This window comes from Sebastes umbrosus, chromosome 21 (genome assembly GCF_015220745.1).
Source record: "Sebastes umbrosus isolate fSebUmb1 chromosome 21, fSebUmb1.pri, whole genome shotgun sequence".
Taxonomy (NCBI): Eukaryota; Metazoa; Chordata; class Actinopteri; order Perciformes; family Sebastidae; genus Sebastes; species Sebastes umbrosus.
In genome coordinates, this window is record NC_051289.1 from 22,197,777 (window position 1) to 22,221,621 (window position 23,845).

At 42.3% G+C, this 23,845-nt stretch overlaps 1 protein-coding gene across 1 annotated transcript in view; it reads right to left on the reverse strand.

Annotated features, from left to right (window-relative positions):
- The window catches only part of adarb2 (adenosine deaminase RNA specific B2 (inactive)), a 218,132-nt gene that overhangs the window by 31,387 nt on the left and 162,900 nt on the right, over positions 1 to 23,845 (reverse strand). The window contains exon 4 of the mRNA XM_037757007.1: positions 8,711 to 8,825. Within this exon, the coding sequence (XP_037612935.1) occupies positions 8,711 to 8,825 (115 nt within the window). The remainder of the gene's footprint in view (positions 1 to 8,710; positions 8,826 to 23,845) is intronic.

The following is a 23,845-nucleotide window of genomic DNA, read 5'->3' on the forward strand; positions in this document are numbered from 1 at the left end:
AAGGTGTAGAAAAGAGCAGGTTAAATCTACTGTGCTACTGCACAAAAAAAACATACAATATTTATGACTGTGCAGCACCATAAAGAATCTCTATATCATGAGTATTGGCATTCCCTGTAAGCAATGCAGCCCAATTCCTTCTCGGTGATAAAGCAAGTTCTAAAAGGTAACAGACTCAACCAATTTCATTCTCCTGCTTTTCCCTGCCGTTCCACTTTGCGATTGTTTAGATCAATTTTGCAGTGGATAATTTCTGCTGCGCTGCTCACTACCCTGCCATGAAATTGGCACTGAGGTTGCCTTCAGTTTGCAGGAGAGAGGAGAGGAGGAGGAGAGATGAATGGAAGAGGGGGAGAGAGAGAAAGAGACACACACACACACACACACACACACACACACACACACACACACACACAGAGAGAGGAGATAGAGAGCCCCACAGGCAGTGTGCTGTTTTTAAACCAGGAATAATCAGCTGCATCACAGAAATACAAAAAGAGAGGGTCAAAAGGAACGAGGTAGAGTGGAGTCAAAGGCCTGAGGCACTCTTCACACACAAATACATCTGTTACTGGTGATTCAAAGATGTCACACCCCAGGATAACAGCACTGTCAAAAAGCATGTACATCTCAGACGGGAGACCTGGAACTACTCACTATGGCAACTGCACTATACTGTTCAGTGCACAATACTGTCAACGGCCTCTAACAGGAAGACGAAGCACACGCCGCCTCACTATGGCAACTGAGGAGGTAAACACACTCTGTGACAGCACAGAGGTGCATTTATTTAACACTGTATTAAGGTAGGGGGGTGTGGTAACAATCAAGCAAAGCAGTGCAATTTCCCTGTCAAATACTAAAGGGAATTTGTGCAGGCCACATCAAAAGTGCGAGCAAATTGCACTCATATTCAAGTGATTGACACTAAAAAAAAATCATATTCAAGATATTACCAACCTTTCTTTGAGGCCAAGTTGGCCAGTTTAACTTATTTGAATCTACATTATATTCAGCCATGGGGACTCTGGTTTCCTCTTGAGAGTAGCAGATCCAGACCACACCGTTCCATCCATCACTAAATTGCTTGAGTGCTGAGGCACAGACATGCTGCTTTCAAGAAATAGGAAGTGAGGTAATTTTATTGGTAATGACTGATGTCAACATTTGTTACTAAATGTATTCTTCCCCTGCTTCCAACTGTGTCACAGACCAATCCCTGCACACCTGCACTGTGTGCCATTGATTTCCCCTTGTGCAACTGAGTTACAAAAATAGAGCCCCGAATAGTGTCTCCTTTAACGAAGCAGAGACCATACCACGGTGTCTGCTCTGAGAAGTAAAGACTAAGGCAAAACTGGAAATATTTTTGCTGAACCAGTTTTTCTCGTTATGTTAGAAAGTCATCGTATTTATCAAACAGCTACAGCGTATTACTTCTGTGTTTCTGCTTAATGTTGCATTACTTCCACCACACGACACTGGTTCTCCGCTTGCTCTGTCTGCATGTTGGCAAAAATGGCCTCTCTCCACCGGCTGCATTACACAGCCAGGGTCCAAAATGAACCTTTTAGCTTAGTTAGCTGAGTTACAGACGCCTCTTTCCCAATGTTAAAAAACCGGTAAAAAATGTACAGATTTTTCAACAGTCCACCGGCCCACCAAGTCCGACGGCCCGGCGAGTGATCTCCATAATTTATTCACCAAAGACTAAATTTACTCGCATTTGGCAACTGGCAAGCGTTAATTTTGGACCCTTATGCATTACACAGCGCTGCAGCAGACGATGAGCCAGTTGATTAGCCTAGTTAGACCAGAAAGCCTCACCTACATGTATTTTTTGATTTAATGATGACATCATCAGGGTTATTTGTTCAAACATTGGAAAGCTCCCTGGAGAGCAACAGAAGACACATGAGAGCCAATCTGCACCGCCCGACCCGCAAAAATGTGTTAATCAACCATTCAAACCCAACACGACCTGCAAACCGCTGACTTTATGTATTAGAGTAGCACAATAAATGTAAGGACTGAGGTCTGAGACAAGGGTAGAAGCGGACTCGAGCGCCGCGGTGTGTGTGTGCGTGTGATCTCACAGAAATACGTGAAATGACCATGACCTCTTGACAGTGCATTAAGAGGTGGTGGCACGGAATGTGTTAAAATTATGAGCCGCCACCACAGCTGGTGTGGTTTTTGAGACAGAGAGAGGAACAGAGAGGGAAAAAGAAGGTGGACTAATGCACCAATGTTTCTGTAAGTTACTAGTAACTTACTTGGAATGCTGCTTTGTCACTCTTTGACCCGCGATATTTTCTAATAAGCTCACCCAAACCCACCCATTGTGGGTCGACCCGCGCATCACCAGAAGACATTATGAGCTGTTTTCACAGGCTGAATGGTGCTCTTCTTCATGACATGTTACTTGAACATCATGTGTAAAGATGGTGGAGTGCCTCTTTAATTTGTCACATATGGTAATAAAGCTACACTGGATCACACGGTTCCCTTAATCCTTTATGGGAGAGAAAGCTCAGTTGGATTTAGATGATGATGATTTCAATTTTAGGGTGTGTTAAAGGCATGTAACACACTGTAACAAGTAGTGTACCAAAGGAATGCTAATAAGGACATTAATTATCCACACTTGTGGAGATCCACTAAAAATAGGCCAGGAATCCCAACCCAACAGGGACACGCACAGACATTTTGAGGGGCTTCTGCTCTAACCTAAAAAAGGGCAGAACCCCATTTTCATTCACATAACTTGAGGTCAGAGGTCAAGGGACCCCTTTAAAAATGGCCATACCAGTTTTTCCTCGCCAAAATTTAGCGTAAGTTTGGAGCGTGATTTAACCTCCTTCATGAGGAGCTAGTATGACATGGTTGGTACCGATGGATTCTTTAGGTTTTCTAGTTTCATATGATACCAGTATCTTCACTCTAGCTTTAAACTCTGAGCCGGCTACAACCTCCGAAAGATCGATTGCGTTAATGCGTTAGAGAAATTAGTGGTGCATTCTGCATAATGAATATTTTTTTATACCATTTTGATACCATTTTGGTGCTGATACCTAACTACTACTACGACTATTACTAATTTACTTAAAAGAATTTGGAATGCAGGACTTGTACTTGCATTTGTACAGTGTTGTATATTTACCTTTACTGGAGTAAAGGATCTGAATACCTTTTCCAACACTGCAAGAAACTAGAGACACCTGTGCAAATAAGATAACCTCCACACAGAAAGGCTCCAGCTGGCTAACCAATGACCCGCCGTGAACTACTCCAAAAAACTCACGGTCAACTGAAACAAATATCTACAAGATGTTAGAGATACAGCCTCAACTAAAAAAGCTATTATATATTTCAAGTGAAAAGCGAGGACAAATTGCTAAGAAGACTTCACTCTCATTATTAGCCACCACTTGGGGAGTCAAACAGGAAAAATCCATATAAATGACATGACCATGAACTTTACAGTGATACATTATTACACAAGGCAACTGCCATCGACGGGCATTGCAGAGCTATTATCTGAATCCCTTTATTCTCTGTGCTTATAAAACAGGCAAAAACGGTTCCTAATAAGCCAGCCATTATCTCTGAGCAACCATAAAGCAGATATTAAAACATTTTCTTCTAAAGCAGACTGAGCTCTCAAGGTCAACTTTTAGTAAACTCTATTATATGGCATTTAGGTTGAGCTCCGTAAATCCTATCTTTCATGTGTTCTTTCATCGCTAGATTTTGGATGATTACACTGAATGTCATCCGTCGCGTGTCGTCTGAATAACAGAAAAATCTGTGAAAATGCTCAGCACTTGCAGAGAAAAAAAACAACAACAACTTGGAAAAGAGCAGAGACTGCACCCTGTTGAATCTGTATTAGCTTTAACAGGCAACTGCTGTGAACATATAAGGATGTCTTTGTGAAATGCTGCTGAAGCTCTCAAATCTCTCTCTCTCTCTCTCTGCTGCAACACACCCCGGGCACATCTCTGCTAATGTTTTTTGCCTCTGAGCAAGCTGTTTTGTTGCCGGATGTGATTATTGAACGTTAAAATTTTGCGGCAGCCGGAAAAACAGATAAAGAGTAGAGAAAAATCCCTGTTTGAAAATGGATATGCAGACTAAGAACCATAGCTTAACCGCCATTTGTAATCAACTTGTTTGAAACCCTTTGCTCTCATCTCTTTCTTTGAGTCCCTGTGGTATTTTTCCCCACTAGGAGTCTCAACACCCTGCTGAATAAAAAAAAGCCTCAGAAGAAGCTTCTCTCATCCCATCCAACAAACAAGTCAAAAAAAAAAAGGAGGAAGAGCTTTTTTTTAGTTTTTTTTTTAGCATTTTTCATGTGGACGTTCCCGATTTTTCATGTCTCTGAGCACATCTGAACCCTGTTTACCATCTCCACACACTCGATGCTATCTCAGGTCGATTCAAATAAGATTTTCCACACTATTTGACAATGTGTGCTGGCGGTTTACTTTGGCGGTCGTCTCGCAACTCTCAGCCCGGTGGCGAGGCTAATCTCACTCAGGTTGAGGCTCAACTGTCTCGGCGGGACTCCAGCGAGAGTGGTGGGTGGGGGGGTTTGCTGTCTGTCTATGGTTCAAAGACGAACTCTGATTAATATTCTTGAGGCAGAGGCATGAGACACAGAGAGAGAGAGAGAGAGAGAGAGAGGGAGAAAGAGAGAGGTGGGGGGAGAAACAGAACAGGACTCCCCAGTGTTCCTGTCAAGTTTGGTGTCTGACTGCACGGACGCTGGCCACCACACCGCTGCCGCCGCCGCCTCACTGCGAATACTTGGCAGCCCTACGTCTGGATCTCTGAAGATAACATGTGCTATTAATAAACAAACAGAAGCAATTACTGGGAGGCAGAGGAGAGGAGAGGGATTGGATTAGGTCAGGATGAGCGCTGGTCTCACTGAAGTCTAAACTGATGAGCTGCAGCACTCCAAAGACAGCGGAGATACCAATCCCTCCTCACTGACCCCGGCACCCCCACAGCCTGCAGCCACACAGGGAGATAACACTCCTCTGTGAGTGTGTGTGTGTGTGCGCATGGATTTATGTGTGTGTGTCATACGCAGACCTGCGTGCATTTGTGTGTATGTCATTTTTATCAGGCTTCACCTGTTTATTTTGGTTCCATTTTTTCAGGGTTAAAGCTGCAGTAGGCAGTATATACTTTTGGCATCATTGGGCAAAAACTTCATAATAACCTTTCAGCATAATGTAATTCAAGTGTTCTGAGAGGAAACTAGACTTCTGCACCTCCTCTTGGCTCTCTTTTCAGGCTTTAGGAAATGTAGCCCGTGACGGGAGGCCAATCACAGGTCATTTCAGGGAAAGAGCGTTCCTATTGGCTGTTCTAGAAATACAGATGCTCGTGCATGTCCCTTCGGTGAAAGCCTGATTCAACGGCGGAACATCCTGCAGGAAAAGTTGCTATTCTAGCACTGGCAACAACTCCTACACTGCAAAGCAACCCACAACAAGGAAGAGAGACTTATCAAAATGAGTCTGACAATATCGGCGAAGCGTTTCAGAGATGGAGAGAAAATGTTGCTGATAGTTTTGCCTTCTGCTCACGGCTGTGGCTAGCGCTGTGAGCTAGCCTCACGGCTACGATAGCTATGGCAGAAGTAGCTCGGGAAATAAACAACCTTTTTCCTCCCTCTAATAGTTTATACTTCTGTCTGAGCTCACTGCAACAGCTATGGTTAGCAGAAGGCTAAACTAATAGCAACATTTTCTCTCCATCTCTGAAATGCTTCGCCAATATTGTGGCTCATTAGAGCCTTGAATCAAAGTATGTCATCTCAAAAGGCTTTACAGGCCCACAAGTTTGCAAAAAAAACAGTAATTCTCATAGAATTATAATAATAGGAAGCCCAGTGTTAATGTTAAATGATGTTTGACCTATCATTAGGCTCTCAGGCTGTGCCATCATAAATCTACTGATCCCTCTGACAGGTGACACCACTCTCTGGCCCTGACCAAACATACATTTAAACTGCCTTTGAATCCTACTCTCACCCAAGCAAAGAGCAGGTACTCAGCTACTCGACCAGACCATATACCTGCTCAGTTGTCCATTCACTATAATTGCATATCTAGTTCCACCAGTCTTACAAATAGCCAGTAGTTAGCAACCCTCCGTTATGAGAAACCAGTCCATGCATGATTCACCTTACCCCTGAAGACATCAAATTTGTTTCAATATGAATTTGTGTGTGAATGTTAAGTGTGCAGGCGAGTTTACAGGGTCATCAGGTGCACACCCTCTCAATGTTTTGTTGAGTTGGGCCCACCGCACTGACTCAACAGTGTGTTCCAGCATCCCAGAACCACCCCTTCATTACCTGCACCCACACACTCAACACAGCAAGCTCTGAAGCAAGCTACATTCACTACATTCTGACAATAATATCACCAGCTAACAGCAACGACTAGCAAAGACAGCTAATATAATGCTCATTTTCAGGTTCATACTTTTTTGGGGGGGGGGAGGGTTTTCTCCTAGAACATGTTTACATGATTTAATGTTAAAAAAAAAATATTCTTCTCATACTGTGTCTGAATATACCTGTATTCACCCTCTGTCTGAAACAATCTGTTTTAGCGCCTGTCTCTTTAAGACCCCCTCCCGAAAAAAGCCCAGTCTGCTCTGATTGGCTTGCAAGAAATATATGGTGCACCTTTGTAAAGGTAGTTCTCAAGCTGTGGCCGATATATTCTAATCAGCCTGCATGTGACATAGGAAGGGGAGCCAAATCTGAATGGCTTGTTGAATCACATGTTTTCTGATCCAGGCAGCCCACAAATTTTACAGTTTGTGGGTTGGAAGGAACTCCAGATACCCAAATGTATGTGCACAAGTACTGAAAAAGTGAGTTTTTCATGATATGTCCCCTTTAATAGCAACAGCTATCGAGAACAGCTAATAACATGTTAAGATAGCTAACACCAACGACTAATAACAGCTAATAACAACAGCTAATAACATGTTAACAAAGAACGTATATTGCTAAGAAGTGAAAGTCAATTGATCGTTCCATTGCAACGTTAGCCCCCAGCAGCAAAGCTACGCGTTCGCCATTTTGGACTGAAAGCGACTACCGGACGCCAGTAAAACGTCCACCTATAAAGTGCCGTACAAAGGTAAAACTGAATTATTTCTATTCTATTGTCATATATAATGTCTCTACTGAAATTTCCTGTGTTGAAGAATATAAATATTATGAATATGCACACTATTATAACTATTTACTTACTTAATTTTTAACGTTTTGCTTGGCTGCTTCCCAGAGGAGCATAAAGAGCGATGGACATACAAAATCCAGCACACCGATTTTGAGCGCAATCTCAAACTTTTTCATGTCAGGGACGACTTAAATCTCTGTCCAATAGACACAGACCATAGATGTAGAAGAGGCTGTGCCCTGTGTGTTTGCCCTGCATGTTAATAAATAGCCTACAACCACATCAAATTCTGTTTGTGTCATGCTACTAGCACTACTAGCTACTGGCCGATAGCCGGTTGTTTAGGAACAGAGACGTTAATACATCCACCACGGTACAGGCTGACAGCATACAGCCCATGGGTGTATTATGAAATAATAAAAGTGATGAATTACAGCCAATATATCCATTATTACAGCTGCATACAGCTAGCAGGAAGCTGGCAGAACCGGATATGTCATTTGAACGTGCAGGGCGGTGCAGTCCCGTACACGTTCATTATAGCGAAGAAAATAACTCTGGAATCGGCTATTAGTGAGTTTTACAACTTCTGGGACATAACGATTTAAATGAGGGTTATTTAAGTGTTCGTACTGGGAAGTCAACAACAACGATTAACATTAACAGCTAACAATCTGTGTTGACCTGTGTCCCGTTTTGAATAAACGCCAGAAGGATATTTTTTTTTCCAGGCATAGTAGACTGTGCGGCAGTCTACACGGGCTAAACTTGAAATGTTTGACAGTGTTTCATAAACAGCAGATTAAAAAAACATGACAGCTTGTTTTGTACAAATTCCCTGTCAGATGATCCTGGGCTTCACTGTACTGTATGTGTGCCTCAGTGCACATATAGTGTTATGAGAGATGTTGAGTGAGTCAAGGTTTGTACATACTTTACGGGTCTGTGTGTGTGTTGTTGTGTGTATGTGTGGGAGGCCCTGATGTAACATGCAACAAACACCACACATGAAAAAACAAATGTGTAGTAACTCATTGTTTCAGGAGAACAGCAGTGCGAAGCTTCCTCCTCCTCACTGTTCCTTCAGTGTGTCACTCAAGTCGAGTTTCAGATTTAAGCTGATCTAGTTAAGATTTCCACCGTGGCATCTGGAACTCCTGTCAGAGCTGCCTGAGCACAGCGAGTCCAGCATGCAGTGGGGATGACTGACACTCACTACCATGTCGCATTCTCCTCAGAGACTATGAATAGTCAATAATTCATCAGGAAGGTATATTCTCCTGCACGAGTGCAAGGTACAGCATGGAGTGGAGACTCTCTCTCGCTCTTCCCACCCTCAGTTTATCATTTCTCTCTCAATCTAGAATTCCTTCCCCTTCCCATTTTCTCGTCCTCTCCCTCACTTTTTTACCTCCCTCACTCGCTCTCTCTATATTGCACCACTTCAATAATTCAAAGTGATATATAAAAGTCAATGAAATTTGCCATACCTCGGGTCATTACGATGCCTGCCAGGGATTTGTGTCGAGCGTGCGCAGGACTGCAGCCGCCCACCAGCGACCGGTACTTCTCCCTCACCAAGTGGAATATTGAATCGGCAAAGTCCTGAAAAACACAATCGCTCCCTTAATTTCTACTGGAAACAATCTATGGAGACTGACTTCACAGGTTTCATTTTGCTGTATAATATTCCACTCCCCTAATCCGTTCAGGTGAGGCAGGGAGTTTTTACTGGATTGCTCCAAAAGTCAACTTACCTGATTAGCTACGAGTACATAGAAATCATTCAGACATTCTCTGTACATCATTACAGTGATGTTTCCAACACTACCATACAACACGTTGAGTGATAGTAGCATGATCAACATAAAAAAAGACTCATGTTATAGTCATGACAGTTTGCCACATGCCATGTAGTAACAAAGAGGAACTACACATAATAACATTATAAAGCCAAGGTCACTGTAGGAGCTATTTGAAGAGAGAAATTCATGTATTCCTCTATTGTGGAGTGATTTCAGTCTGCACACAGTCTGCCTTTGGGAAACACTTTTTACTTACGTACAGGGAAAGTACACCCCTGGTATTCACCCAGCAGCACAAAACTGCCAGTATCCTGCTATCACTCACCATAGTGTATCAGTAGGGGGCACTTACAGTGGATTTAGTGTTCAAATTATCGTCACTTAAAGGTTAAGTTGACAAAAGGGGTATTATCTGTCTATTTTATGTATCCATATACTGTTATTATGTATGTCTTTATAAAGAAACAATGCTATGATGTTAATTATTTACGTCAGTCACTTGACGTCAAAGGTTATCTTGAGATTAGAACAGACTTGGCATTAAAGGGGCACTCCATTTCACACATTATTCTGTCTGTTGTGAGTCCCTCAACTTTGTTAAAGCGCAATAATAAATTGCTCAAGTACCCCTTTAATCTGCCCTAGTATCATCGCCTCTTTCCTGGTCTCATCCTTCTGATGCCTGGGCACCGGCGACAGCCGTGGTCGGAGGCATTATGTTTTCGGGTTGTCCGTCTGTCTGTCTGTGCGTACATCCGGTCCATTCTTGTGAACGCGATATCTCAGGAACGCCTGGAGGTCAAAGGTCAAGGTCACTCTGACCTCACATCCGTCCCATTCTCTTGATATCTCAGGAACGCAAAGAGTGAATTTCCTCAAATTTGCCACAAATGTCCACTTGGACTCAATGATGAACTGATTAGATTTTGTTGGTCAAAGGTCAAGGTCACTATGACCTTTTTGGCAATAACTTAAATTGATATGCTAATTATGACAATTTCACTCAAACGTCTAATAGAATAAAATGACAAAGTGATGACATTTTGGACAGACAAGGATGAAAACGGCAACTTGACCGGTTGGTGGAGTCATACAACCGTGAGGCGGTAACTTAGTTCTTCCCTTCACCTGTTCAAGTCAAGTCAGTAATACTTGTATAGCCCCGAAATCACAGATTTACCTAAGAGGGCCTGATAATATATGACACTATCTATCCTTAGACCCTTGACCCATCAGTGATGTTAGCTGTGGTCAGAGGTTAAACAGCCGTGAAACTTTCAAACTGACAGGGCAGTGAGACGCTGCTCTTCAGCCCGGTGTTAAGTTACTCTCTGCCAAGAAAAAACAGAAAGGTAAAAGGAAGAAGAACCCCTACGGAGAAACTGTTTCCTATATTGCACTTACAGATTGCCTATTGCTGCCACTGACATTCACTGACCGTGTAGTGTAACTGCCACTTTAGAAAATTACCAAACCCATGCAAATGTAATATATTGTTCATTGGAGCATTTATGGTTCCTCATTGGTGTAATAGATCGCCTCATATTCTTTATACATATCTACATAATCAAAGAGGATGTTGAATCTTGTCCCAACTCAATATCTCTTGATTGTTCTCTCTCTGGCTTCACTGAAGTGGATGAACATGTTGGGACATTATTTTTACATCAGTCTTTGATTTCCACCACTATCTGCCGCCTGCAGCTCCCTTTGTACTGAAAGAACAGTACAGTGTTGCAGTTTTTGTGCTGTAAACAACCTCTATTTGTGCCACGAAGCAACCGACGCTTCTCACTACATATCCACTAAATCTACAACAGATGTTGCAGAGACATGTGGATCACATCCACCACTCTGCCAACCTTTAATGCTCTTTACTCTAGTGGTAATTAAGGGCTCAGTCTCCGAGCGGCCTTCACGCCAACTGTAGAGCATAAATGGATCGGCGGGAGATGGCAACAGAGTGGCAGCAGCGTGGCAGCAGAGTGGGGCCTTTTGGACAGATTGAGCCCCCGGTAGCTAAAAGGACATCAACAGATGCCGCTGCGACGGACGCACAGAGTGAGAGAGAAGGAGAGAGATTAAGGGTGAAAAGAGACAGAGAGGGGGTGACTGAATTAGTGAGCATATTGCACATTAAAGCTCTCGTCGGGGCTGTGAAATACTCTCACAGTTGGAACCGGCGGTTGAGGTGCTCACAGATTGTGCTGTGTGTGTCCATGTGTAATGCCCAACATACACTAGAAGGCTTTGAAAAGACTTTGAAAAGACTGAAATCTGACACCCTCTCACATCTAAAGACAATGTGACTTAAGTCACAGAGTTTTCAGTCACAGACTATAATATTTTGCAAAGAGTAGGGATCTTGCAGGGGTCACTATTTACAAGACAACAACTAGATTCCTTTTGAGATGATGTCACATCCTGCTCCTGGTGGAAGTTTACAGGAAAAAAAAAAACTGTTCAGAAAGAAGTGGACAAAAATTGCTGCAGTCCTCGAAATCCAAGCTACCTATAGCATACTCAGTTAGCATACACAGTTCGTTAACCCTAAATTGCTCCCGAAGGCTGAGCCATCGGTGTGTGAATGAGTATTTAGATTAGATCCTGATGGGCAAAGTTGGCACCTTAGCAGCCTCTGCCATCAGTGTGTGAATGTGTGTGTGAATGGGTGAATGCTAACATGTAGTGTAAAGCGCTTTGAGTGGTCGGAAGACTAGAAAAGTGCTTTATAAATGCAAGTCCATTTACCATTTAGCTAGCTAGCCACTGTCCTGAATGGAGCTTGATTGCTAGCTTCAATCATATATCATGTCATATAACGTATAGCATACTCATTGGGTAGTCAAGAGGAGAAAAAGACTGACTTAAGACAGTTTGAACTGAGTTTTATGACCACCTTAGACTAAACAATCGAGATCACAGGCTCGTGCCACAACTCTAGCGAAACTCTTGTAATTTAATCCGACATTGGAAATATGTCTGTGACAGCGAAATCACTTGAAAGGTCGGCATAAGTATACGCTCATACTGTTGCTCTGACTGTGTCAGCCTGAAGCTTTTTGGGGAATAGAACAGAAAAGGAATGGGAGGTGTTGTGAAAAGTTAACAGTGACTAACTTTTAGCACTTTGTTTCAAGACTTGCAATGATGCCTTATCAAGCTCTATAACAGTTACATGACAGGTGGCTTCTGAGATGGATGTACTTCTCTTTAACAACCGGCAAGACGGACAAAAAGGAAGAGAGAAGCTGTCGCCTGAACTTTTCGTCTCATGTTGTTTACTTTATGCTTGGGCGATCGATCCCGTCTATAGGAGCATGTTTGTCGAGACCTAACACGGTGCAGCTCATGTTGCAGTGACGGGGACAAAATGAACAGAATGGGCAGATTCTCCACATCTTCAGTAGATTCAGTGTGACCAAGGACACTCAGAAGTCAATTCATGGTACAAAGATATTCACCCTTTGCAGAGTGTGACTACTGACAAAATGACTGCTAGCGTAAAAGTGAATCTTATGAAATATTAAACGCTATCTTTCGAGCTGTCTTTCACAGAGGGAGCATTTTTAGAAATCAAACATTTAAGAATAATCTTTATTGTGCCGTATCAGGGCCATATGGGTAAAAAAAACAACAAAAAACGACGGAGCCGTAAAGGGGAATAATATTCCAAGAAAAAACTTGGAATTTTCGACATGAAAGTCGGAAATTTACGAGCAAAAAACTCACAAATTTTCGAGATCATAAAGTCATAATTTTACAAGAAAAATAGTAGAATGCCGAACAGTCGTAAAACCAGCCACCATCTCAATTTTATTGCTCCTAAAGTAATGTTATTATGGTAATGATGACCTCTGAGCAAGGCAAAGGTCCTGAAAGATACATATACGCGTTTTGTTTCATGTTCTTTCTGTGTTCTTATATAAATATTACATGGAGGCGTGTGCCTTTTTTTGTCTCAGCACAGCTAACACTAAAAACTTATCGTCGAGAAGATGTTACTCCGAACGCACTTGGTTAATATAATTACACACCTGCGCTTTAAAGGAACCGTGCCCAACTGCTTGTGTTGAACCAGAGATTATGGTGAATTATGACCTTAGTGTTTGCTGAGGAAAGGGATATCTGGAATACCCTGCTGCCCCTGTGCCCCCGCCCCCGATAAGCAGATGAGAATGGATGGATGGAGAGTCCGCTACAATAAAATATATTTTGCACTCGGCGGCTCACGTTACCACAGTATTTAACGGTGGTGTGATGAGGTTGAGCCAACCTTGCAAAGTGAAGCGATGTGGTTCCTTAACAAAAAAAAACAGTATTTTTCATTACCAAGGTTTTGCATTCCACTATTTTTCCGTGTTTATTTCTTTTTTCAAATTTTCTTTTTTCAAATTTTTCTTTACAATCTCGCAAATTTGGGAATTTTTTCTCGGAATTGTATGACTTCAATCTCGGAATTTCTGAGTTTTTTTCTCGGAATATTACCCCTTAATACGCCATCATACTTTCTTGCTACTTATTACAATACTGCCATAATAGGCAACAATTTTGATCATCGTCAATTATGTTGGTTGTTTATCAAGTAAAAATGACGAACATTTGCTAGTTTCTTTGCAAGGCTTTTTGCATTTACTCTGTTTTATATAATTTTAAATGGTATTTCTTTGGGTTGTGGACTGTTGATGGGACAAAACAAGATGTCTTAAGACGTCACCTCATACATTGTGACAGGCATTTTTTATTTATTTATTTTGTTTTACTTTTCATAGACTAAACTATTAATTGATTATTCCAAAAAATAATCAACAGATTGATCAATAACAAAAATAATTGTTAGTTGCGGCCACAGTGTTCACTGAAGCAACATTTGCAGAGTGTTAATAGATAGATATGTATTAGTCCTATCGGAAATTCGTCATGTGCCATACAGAAAACGTTAGATAAATAAACAGGCAACTATAATAGTAATAAAAACAGTCTTGTTTTGAGATTATTCATCAGCCCAAATGTTGAATTTCCTGATTCTGTAGGAGCACGAGTTACACAAATGTGAAAAAAAACCTGCCTTGTTCCCTGTACCTGAAAGTGACATCCAATTAATTCTAACAGAATCCTGCTTGGCTTGGCAGCGTCAGCTGGTGTCGGTCACAGTCTGAACCCTGAGTCAAGTCCTCCATCCCTCCTAAAGGCCTTTTCATTGATGACATTACTGAGGTGAGAGAAGGTGGCAGCTCAGAAAGGCCTGGAGACCAAAGGTGGAATAGACCCTGGCACACGGCCCAGCCTTCTCCTCCTCCTCCTGCTCCCTCCTCCATCACCTCTCCTTTTGTTCTCTCTCCTCTCATCCCCATTCACCTCTCTGTGTTAATTCACATTTCCTCTTCTTCTCTCCTCATCTTTTTACGTCTGACTCTTCAGATTCTGGTCTCGCCTTTCGATCCTCTCCTCCATCTCTCCTCCCTTTAACCACCCTGCGTCCTCACCCTCCTCCTGCGTTGTCAGGTTTCTCTCCCTGTCTCATTCTAGTTTGTGATAGAGGGCAGTGATGTGCCAGGTACTAAGAAGCCAACAGTGAGTTAGAACCTATAATTTCCTCATCCTGTGAGTCGGAGTGGGGAGACAACATAATCTACATCGCCTGACAACAAAAGGAAAATAGGCTATGATTTACAGCTGCGTGGTTCCCTTAGTAACAAATAAACTCCTTCCACTTTCTCTCTTTATATCAGCTAATATCTAAATAAATACACCTGCCTGTCCCTGCGTTCCTCACAAGCTATCCCCTATCATTTTTCTTAACATACGCGCAACCAGTCACACACACACACTCTCTCTTTCCTCAGCGGGGGAGTTGAGTGCCACCTTCAGCGAGGGCCTAATGTGGCAGAAAAACGGGGCCAAGGATCTCGTTCCTCAGTCAGACAGAACATCAGTGCGACCTGCCACACAGCGAGAGGAGGGCCGGCGCGCGTGCGGCTGGCTGGCTTCCTCTTGGATGAGCATCAAGGTTAACCCCCATTCCATATAGCTACATTTGGGAATTCAAAATCTGTCTCAGGTAACTGATGTGAGCTCCACTCGGAATACATCGCAGGTAGAAACCGCTCAGCAGAAACTGCTGTAGTGGCTGTTGTGTTACTCTCCCCACCTGGTGTCTTTCCTGCATTAGTTCTGACCAATTTACTTAGCAGTTCCTCTGGGCCTCCTCAGAGTGGAGGAAACAGGCGGCAGGAGTTTTTTTTAGTAACTGCTATGGCTGCAATGGATGAAATTTACTGCAGCAATACCTCAATCAGTCTGAATGAAGAAGGGGTGTTGAAGTACAGAGCAACTGATCCACTGACCTTTGACCCCATTTACATTTCATGTCATGTCATTTCATGCATCTTACACAGATCTGATAGCTATTTGATGTAGGTGTGAATGCAACCAAGAAGCATTCAAAGCGGATTGAAATCAGCTGTCATCCTTCTTCTCATTAAATTGGCAGTAGGCAGAATATTTTTGGCATCATTGGGCAACAATTCCATAATAACCTTTCAGTATATTGTAATCCAAGTGTTCTGAGAGATAACTAGACTTCTGCACCTCCTCATGGCTCTGTTTTCAGGCTTTATCTCTATCTATAAATCTAGCCCGTTACGTGAGACTTTGACCAATCACAGGTCATTTCATACTAGCTCGTCGCTCCAATAACGCTCCAAACTTTTGGCGAGGAAAAACTAGCCTGGCCATTTTCAAAGGGGTCCCTTGACCTCAGACCTCAAGATATGTGAATGAAAATGGGTTCTATGGGTACCCACGAATCTCCCCTTTACAGACATGCCCACTTTATGATAATCACATGCAGTTTGGAACAAGTCATAGTCAAGTCAGCACACTGACACACTGACAGCTGTTGCTGTCTGTTGGGCTGCAGTTTGCCATGTTATGATTTGAGCATATTTTTTATGCTAAATGCAGTACCTGTGAGGGTTTCTGGACAATATTTGTCATTGTTTTGTGTTGTTAATTTATTTCCAATAATAAATATATATATACATTTACATAAAGCAAGCATATTTGAGTATTGAATACTCCATCTCCATTTAAGGTAGCTTTTGAAACGATAAAGAATGTGCGATTAATTTGCGATTAATCACGATTAAATATTTGAATCTATTGACAGCCCTAAGAAAACACACGGCTAGAGTAAAGCGCTTAGGGCATGCTGTAAGGTTCTAGCAGTAAATATTTTGAGCAAAGTTTCTAAAAAATGATAAAGATCGAAGTGAATACATTGCTGGCCTTTTTTTCTGATCTGTCCTTCATCCATCCACCCCTCCCCCCCCGCCCTGCCTCTTCCTCCCCCCCTCCCTCTCCCAAACTGTTTTGTGCACATAAACAGTTCAGCATCTATCTCCAAGGTAATGTGGAATGTCACCAACAATCCTCCTGCTGCCTTCCCTCTGAAGTCAATATTGTGCCAGAAACACAAAATGTCAACGGGGGAAATTCTCTCTGCTGCGGCCTGACCTAGAAGCCTGCGCATGCTGGTGTGATGGGGTGATGGTGTGTGTGTGTGCGTGTTGGGAGGAAATGCTCAATTGTATAATTTATTGTTTAGCACCAAGGCCCCAAAAGGGAAAATGATGATTCATTAGTGGTTCCATTTTAAGGCCTTCCGTAATATTCTGCTTCCACACGTTGTGTTAATTTGGTGAAATGTGGAGTGAAACGAAGGCAGCCATGATGATTGTGTGTGTTCACGTGTGCCACTCCTTCATGAACATCGCTGCTCATGTTCAGAGTGGCAGGGGGCGGATGTGGGCTTTGGTTTTAACCCCACCCTCAGGAAGACACACATACACACACACACGCACGCGCTTCAACCTACCACCCTCGCCACCTTATCACCGGCCTGCAGAGCGGCCCAGGCTGCATAAAAACGGGGCCATGTCTTATATTTCTTTATAGAGGTATTTAACAATTCATTCTCCCGAGTTTTAATAGTGTCTGCCCTCTGCCTAGATATCTCCACCCCCCCTACACCACCACCACCACCACCACCACCATCAGCCCACCCTTCCCTCGCCTGCCGCCAAGCTTTTGAAAATGGATATCTATTCATTTGGTGGAAGCGTTGCCTCTGGGGGGCTTTTTAGATTCTCAAAAAGCCAGACTCCTCGCGGCGAGACAGATTCCTCTTGTTTGTTCTCCATATGACACATAGCATCGCTCTCACTCCTAAATCTTTTGCTCCTTCTCGCTGTCCTCCAGATCTGTATCACAAGAGGAAAAGAAACCTCTAGATATGTCAGTGCTTGTACTCTGTTGTTTCGCTTCTTTATTGACAGTAAAAGATGCCGTTGTGTCGTGTGACGACAACAACCCGGTGAAGTTGAACTGTGTACAAACTGTGAAAACACTCCAGCACCTCGCCTCTAACTATATCCAACCTTTTCCTCGCGTGATGGCCAGATGGCCCTGCAGCCCGTCGAACAGATTTCTCTCAGCGTGAGTGTTTGTGTCAAAAATGTTGCTCGAACATGCGGGGCCTTGTCAGTCAGATCGGGCAGCCGGGCTGCACCACGCGGCCTTAGTCATCATGAGAAAAGGTCTTTCCCTTTCAAACCGCACGCTTGATGTTAGCGAGCGAGGAAACAAAAGGCAGATGAAGCAGCACAAGAGAGACAGAGAGCAAGTGACATGAGAATTGTGCAATTGATCTGTCTTTGCCACAGCTCGCCCTGGCTCCGGGCGAGGAAGGGGAGATGGGATGCCGCACCGCAGGTTTCCAACAGCAAAGCAGAGCTCAAGCGGGGATTCCTCGTTAGACTTGAAAAAGTGGAAACCAAGACGACAAGCCTGGCGCATGTGGTAAGGATCATAGTCGAGGATGAGCTACCACAAAAGTGATAGCCTCATCCAAAAACCAAGGACACTGCTTCCTAGTGATGATGCTAAACATAGAAGCAGATCACTATTTCTCTCCTATTCTCCACTCGGGGCCATAATCAATTCCTATGACCCAGTTCTTCTGGAAGGAACCACCAGAACTGTAAAACTAAATACTGACAAAGTACACAGACAGCTTTTTATATACAACCACATTTTCAGCCATACCAGCAGCGTGGCTCTAGGAGTGGCAATATCAGTTGGTCCGAAGTTTGGCTTTTGTGTTACTGTTTTTATGTACTTTATCAAATTGTGATTTGTTTGTGGATGTTTTTATCACGCTGGAGTTTTGGATGAACTACACCTGCCATCATGGAGCTTGTTTGCCTATTGGTGTGCTTTATGTATACATAAGGGTGTGGTTTCCGCTTTTTCAAACACTTTGACCTGACGAAGTTCCGAGCAGGGTCGAAACGTAGTCGATAAATATATTGTGGCATGGAGTAGTGTGCAGACGTTAGCTTTTTCTTTACTGACGCTGTTCACCTACGTGATGTGCTTATAATTAATCTTCTTCAATATCAGTTGGTCCACCACTTTGGTCCAGACTGAAAGAGCTCAGCAAATATTGGATGGGTTGCCATTAAAATTTGTGCAGCCATTGATGGTCCCCAGAGGATGAATCTTCCTGACTTGGGTGATACTCCGACTTTTCCTCTAACACCACCTGCAGGTCAAATTATTCTAAGTATTTCAACATCTACTTGATGGATTGGAACAATATTTGGTACAGACCTTCATGTTCCCCTGAGGATGAATTGTAAGAATTTTGGTACAGACCTTCATGTTCCCCTGAGGATGAATTGTAAGAATTTTGGTGATCCCCGACCTTTCATATAGCGCCTCCATCAGGTCTAAATTTTTTTTTTGACCAAATACCTACAAAACTAATAACACGCCGCACTATTCTAAGATGGCGAACATGGTCAAATCAGCTACACATCAGCATGTTAGCATTGTCATTGTGAGCATGTAAAATAGGGGTGGGGGAAAAAAATTGATACAGCATAGTATCGCGATATTTTGCGTCAAGTATCAATCTGTTATTATATAAACTATTAACCTCTTAACAATCCAGCAGCTATTCTGTCTTTCAGAGGTTGTAGGGGGATCAGTCTTAAAGCTAGAGTGAAGATATTATTGTCACATAAAACTAGAAAACCTCAGGAATTAATTGCTATCATGTCATGTTAGGTTGTTGGGAAGAACTCTACATAACGCTCCAAACGTACGCTAAATGTTGGAGAGAAAAAACTGTCAAGGCCATTTTCAAAGGGGTCCGTTGACCTCTGATATGTGAATAAAAATAGTATCTTATTAGATAAAGCAGATGATGACAAATCATGTTGAAATAACAGCTGGTCACTCAGCATCTGGACAGTATCTCAGAAAACAATCAGACATTTTATGAAAATGAAACAACATGAAAATGAGAACATGTGTTTTTGCCAATGTCCAGTAATTCATAGAGACCATAAAACTAAAATGAAACTTTGGTCACAACTAACTTCATATGTCCCCTGATTGGCTACATCTGCTGAAAGCCACTAATGCTCTTAAGCCTAAATCCAAACATTAATTTGGGAAATGAAACCCCAACATTCGAGCCAAAACGAACTGAAGCCACTGAATCATAACCACCATCCGCAGATGTTAAGCGCGACTGACTCTAAAACTCATTATCGGTCTAAATTCTCTTCATCTGATCAAACAAGCGCCGCCTGTTATGACAACATAGACGCTATCAGAGGCTGGCCCATGTGTGGCGCCATGTTTGGTGTGGTTGTAATCTGGAGACTGTGCTTGCCAGGTCCCCAAATAACCTTCACCAACCCCCAGTCTGCATGTTTTTATCTATGTGATTCACCCGAGTTCTCGCCTCAAAAAGACAACAGCATCTTTACAGTGTTTATTCCTCTGAGCCATCACTGATTCTGCAGCAACTTTTAAACACACACACACATTAGCCTGAGGTGGTTAATGATCATTTGGAGTGTCAGACATTACACATAGTATTCACAGTGGTGGAAGACAGATCCTATACTTAAAGCTGTAGTGGGTAGAAATGGAGCAAATATGATTAAAAAAGGTTATTTTTATAAATCGTTCACTATATCCTGATAGTAGTGCATGAGATCGGTAATCTGAAAAATCTGCAAGATTTCACGGACCGGAGGAAAACAACCAATCAGAGCCGTCTCTGAGCAGCTGTCAATCACTCACGAACTCCGATCAAACGGTCAAACTAGGCAGCGCTGATCAAATATGAATCAATATTCTGTTACTGTAATGCCTATTTCTCACATAACATTTTTCAGAAACGTCTTGTAGCTGGAACAGCTGCCTCCGTTGAATGAACAGCCAATAGGAACGCTCTGTCTCTGAAATGACCTGTGATTGGTCAAAGTCTCCCGTCACGGGTTAGATTTTTTAAAGTCTGAAAACAGAGCCATGATGAGGAGCAGAAGTCCAGTTTTCTCTCAGAACATTTGAATTACAATATGCTGAAAGGTTATTATGGAACTTTTGCCCAGTGATGCAAAAAATTATTCTGCCTACTACAGGTTTAAGTAAAAGTACCAGCAATATAAAAATACTCCCAAACAAGTATAAGTCTTGCATTTATAATCCTACTTAGGTAAAAGTACATAAGTATGATCATCAAAATGTACTTAAAGTTTCAACATTTCTAATAACAAAAGTATTATTTCTTTGTTAAGAGAAACTTACTGTATATGCATGAAGATGATACGAGTGTGTTTTATGATACAAAAATGTCTGATATGCCTAGAGCTGCAACGATTAATCGATTAGCCGTCAACTATTAAACTATCCATCAACTATTTGGTTAATTGATTTGAGTAATTTAAGGAAAAGTCAAAGTCAAATTCTCTGATTCCAGCTTCTTACATGTGAATATATTCTGGTTTCTTTACTCCTCTATGACAGTTAACTTTGAGTTGTGGACAAAACAAGACATCTGAGGACGTTATGTTGGGCTTTGGGAACATTTTCGGACACTTTATAGATTAAACAACTAATTGATTAATCAAGAAAATAATCCACATATTAATTGATGAAAATAATCGTTAGTTGCACCCCTAGATATTTTGCTAAGTTTCACATCCCATTCAATCCTGTCATTTTTAGATTGGATTATATAAAGCAATATCTACTGTAATTAATCACTAAGAAATTAGAAATGAAATTATGTTGCATTATGTTTTACTGACATAAAAGCCACTACACACAGTATCAATTGTTTGTTTTTTGTCTCCCTCTTTTAAGTAAATCTGTATGATGCAAGGCTGCATCCTGCTCCTAGAGACCTACCAAGCATACAGACGAATCGCCACATTATGTTATTTCTGCTTTACAAGTTTAAAGTGACTGATAAACAAACATCCTATTCCTGAATCTGTCTTCAAAATATGCACAGGACAGAGGAAACGACAGAGACCGAGAAGAGAAAGAAAAAGGTTCGGGTGACAACGGTTGGAGCGCGTCTAAGTCGTTTCGGTATAAATCCCCTCTGATTAACCTCCGTGGTGGAGATAAAAGCAGCGATATGCCTGAAACGACTTAATAATGTCAGGCACAGTGTAAAACACACACCAGCGGCTTTATACATTATGCACCAAAGGCCAGCAGAGGGACTCCTGCGAAAAGATAACATGACCTACCCCCGAGAGAGAGATGGAGAGGAGGGAGGAGAGAGAGACACAGAGAGGAGCCGAACAGGCAGCCACTTAGAGAGGAAGAGAGGAAAAGAGGCTGGATGGAGACAGAGGAGGAAATGAGAGGGTCAGCGATGAGGATTTAACAAGTCTATCATCTACAGTACGTAGTTGACTAAGGGAGGATGGAGGAGGAGGAGGACGAGGAGGCCACTAGAAAGGCCCCTGAGGGCTGTTCACATAACTGCCATTAATCTGCACATGATTCAGCAGAGAGAGAGAGAGAGAGAGAGAGAAGACCAACCTGTGTGGTCTGCTGTATCATTCAGGGGAGAAATCTTACACATATCCTGCACATCAGTAATAATTCAAGACTTTGTCGTGATATCGATCAGCCGCCTAAGAGATTTATTAGCCACTTTGAAGGGACAAGCTCCCCAATAAGTGCTTATCAACTGCAACTAATTGTCGCTAAAAAGTCAACAGTTATGAATGTTCTGGGTTCTGACTTCTGGGTTGATTATTTTCCATGGTTTACTGCTGAAACCAAGCTACTATATAGCAACTATACTCATCAATTAGCACTTGAATAATCTTTTAACCTTTTAAAGATACTCATATTTTTGGATTGCAGCTGTCAGAAGTGGATATTTGGGGATTTGCATGTTCAAATTCAGAAATTGTATAGTATAATCTTATAGTAGTCTACTTAAAGGGGCAGTAGGCAGTATATTTTTGGCATCATTGGGCAAAAATGCCATAATAACCTTTCAGAATATTGTAATTCAAGTGTTCTGAGTGATAACTAGACTTCTGCACCTCCTCATGGCTCTGTTTTCAGGCTGTAGAAAATCTAGCCCGTGACGTGAGACTTTGACCAATTGCAGGTCATTTCAGAGAGAGAGTGTTCCTATTGGCTGTGCTCCGGTCATGTGACCGGTGCTTGGCGTTCCTTCAAGCGATCTCAACATGGCTGCCGGGTCACAAACTTTCTAATTTACAGCTAAACTGTGCACTACAAGATGATTCTGAAGACATTTGAGGAGAGAAATAGGCATTAACGTAACATAATGTTGATACATATTTGATCAGCGCTGCCTAGTTTGACCGTTTGATCGGAGTTTGTGAGTGATTGACAGCTGGCTCTCATACAGACAGCAGATGGACAGCAGACCTCAGATCAGCTCTGACTGCTTGTTTTCCTCCAGTCTGTGAAATCTTGCAGATGCCGTTAGGAGCACCTGAGGACACCGGAGGACACCGGAGGACACAGAGGAACATGATTTGTTTTTCAGGTTACCTGTTTCATGCTTTATGCAGATTATTGCAAAAGATAAGCTCTGTGATGAACAAAAGTTGGACACCACTTGTATGATTTTTGAAGTGTGAATACAATCGCCAGAAGTACTGTACAGCGCTAACGTTAGGCTATAGACGAACTACACCACGGTAGCGTGAGTAGACACAACGAGGCTGTAGAGGAGGACGAGTCTAGTTTAGTAGTCTCATTTAGCCACTTGTTAGCAACCGCCTTTTTTTAAGACACACAAGGATTTAAAAATTCACGAGTGGGATATTTACTGACGTATTTAATGTAGTAGAACAAAACGTCAAAATCTCTTCAGCTTGTGTTAACCACAGACCTTATTTCAGACATCTAACTAAACAACCAGTGACTTCTAGACAATGGAACCGGAAGTGCTAAAATGCCAGCTCATTTCTGGGTTTAAGGACTCATTCCTGCAGCACTCTATTTGGAATAAAGCCTGGACAAGTGCATTGAAGTCAGGTGTAATTTCTGATACACACATGTTCATCTCTTAAGTGTTCAAGGCTTGCACCCCGGCTAACCGTTTTGTTAGAGTATGTAGTACATGAATGCCAGAGAAACTGTGGCGGACTCACACAAAGCTTTCAGCTGTGTGCGAGGACAGCGATCACAGATGTACTTCAAAATAACTCACATAATTAATTTCAGGGAGAAAGAATTTCCAAATACTTTTAATATAAAAGGTGGCCGGAAGAAACATTTTCATCTGGGTATGTTTTGATCTCGCGGGCCGGATGGAACCAGTCCCCAAGGTCTGGTCTAGTTTGTTTGCTTCAGTTTTCTTTGTATGAATCAGCATTTAGACAAATGTGAAAAACTCAATTTTCCACTGAACGCTGGGCTGGGGTGATGCAGGTTTTACTCCAGGGTTTA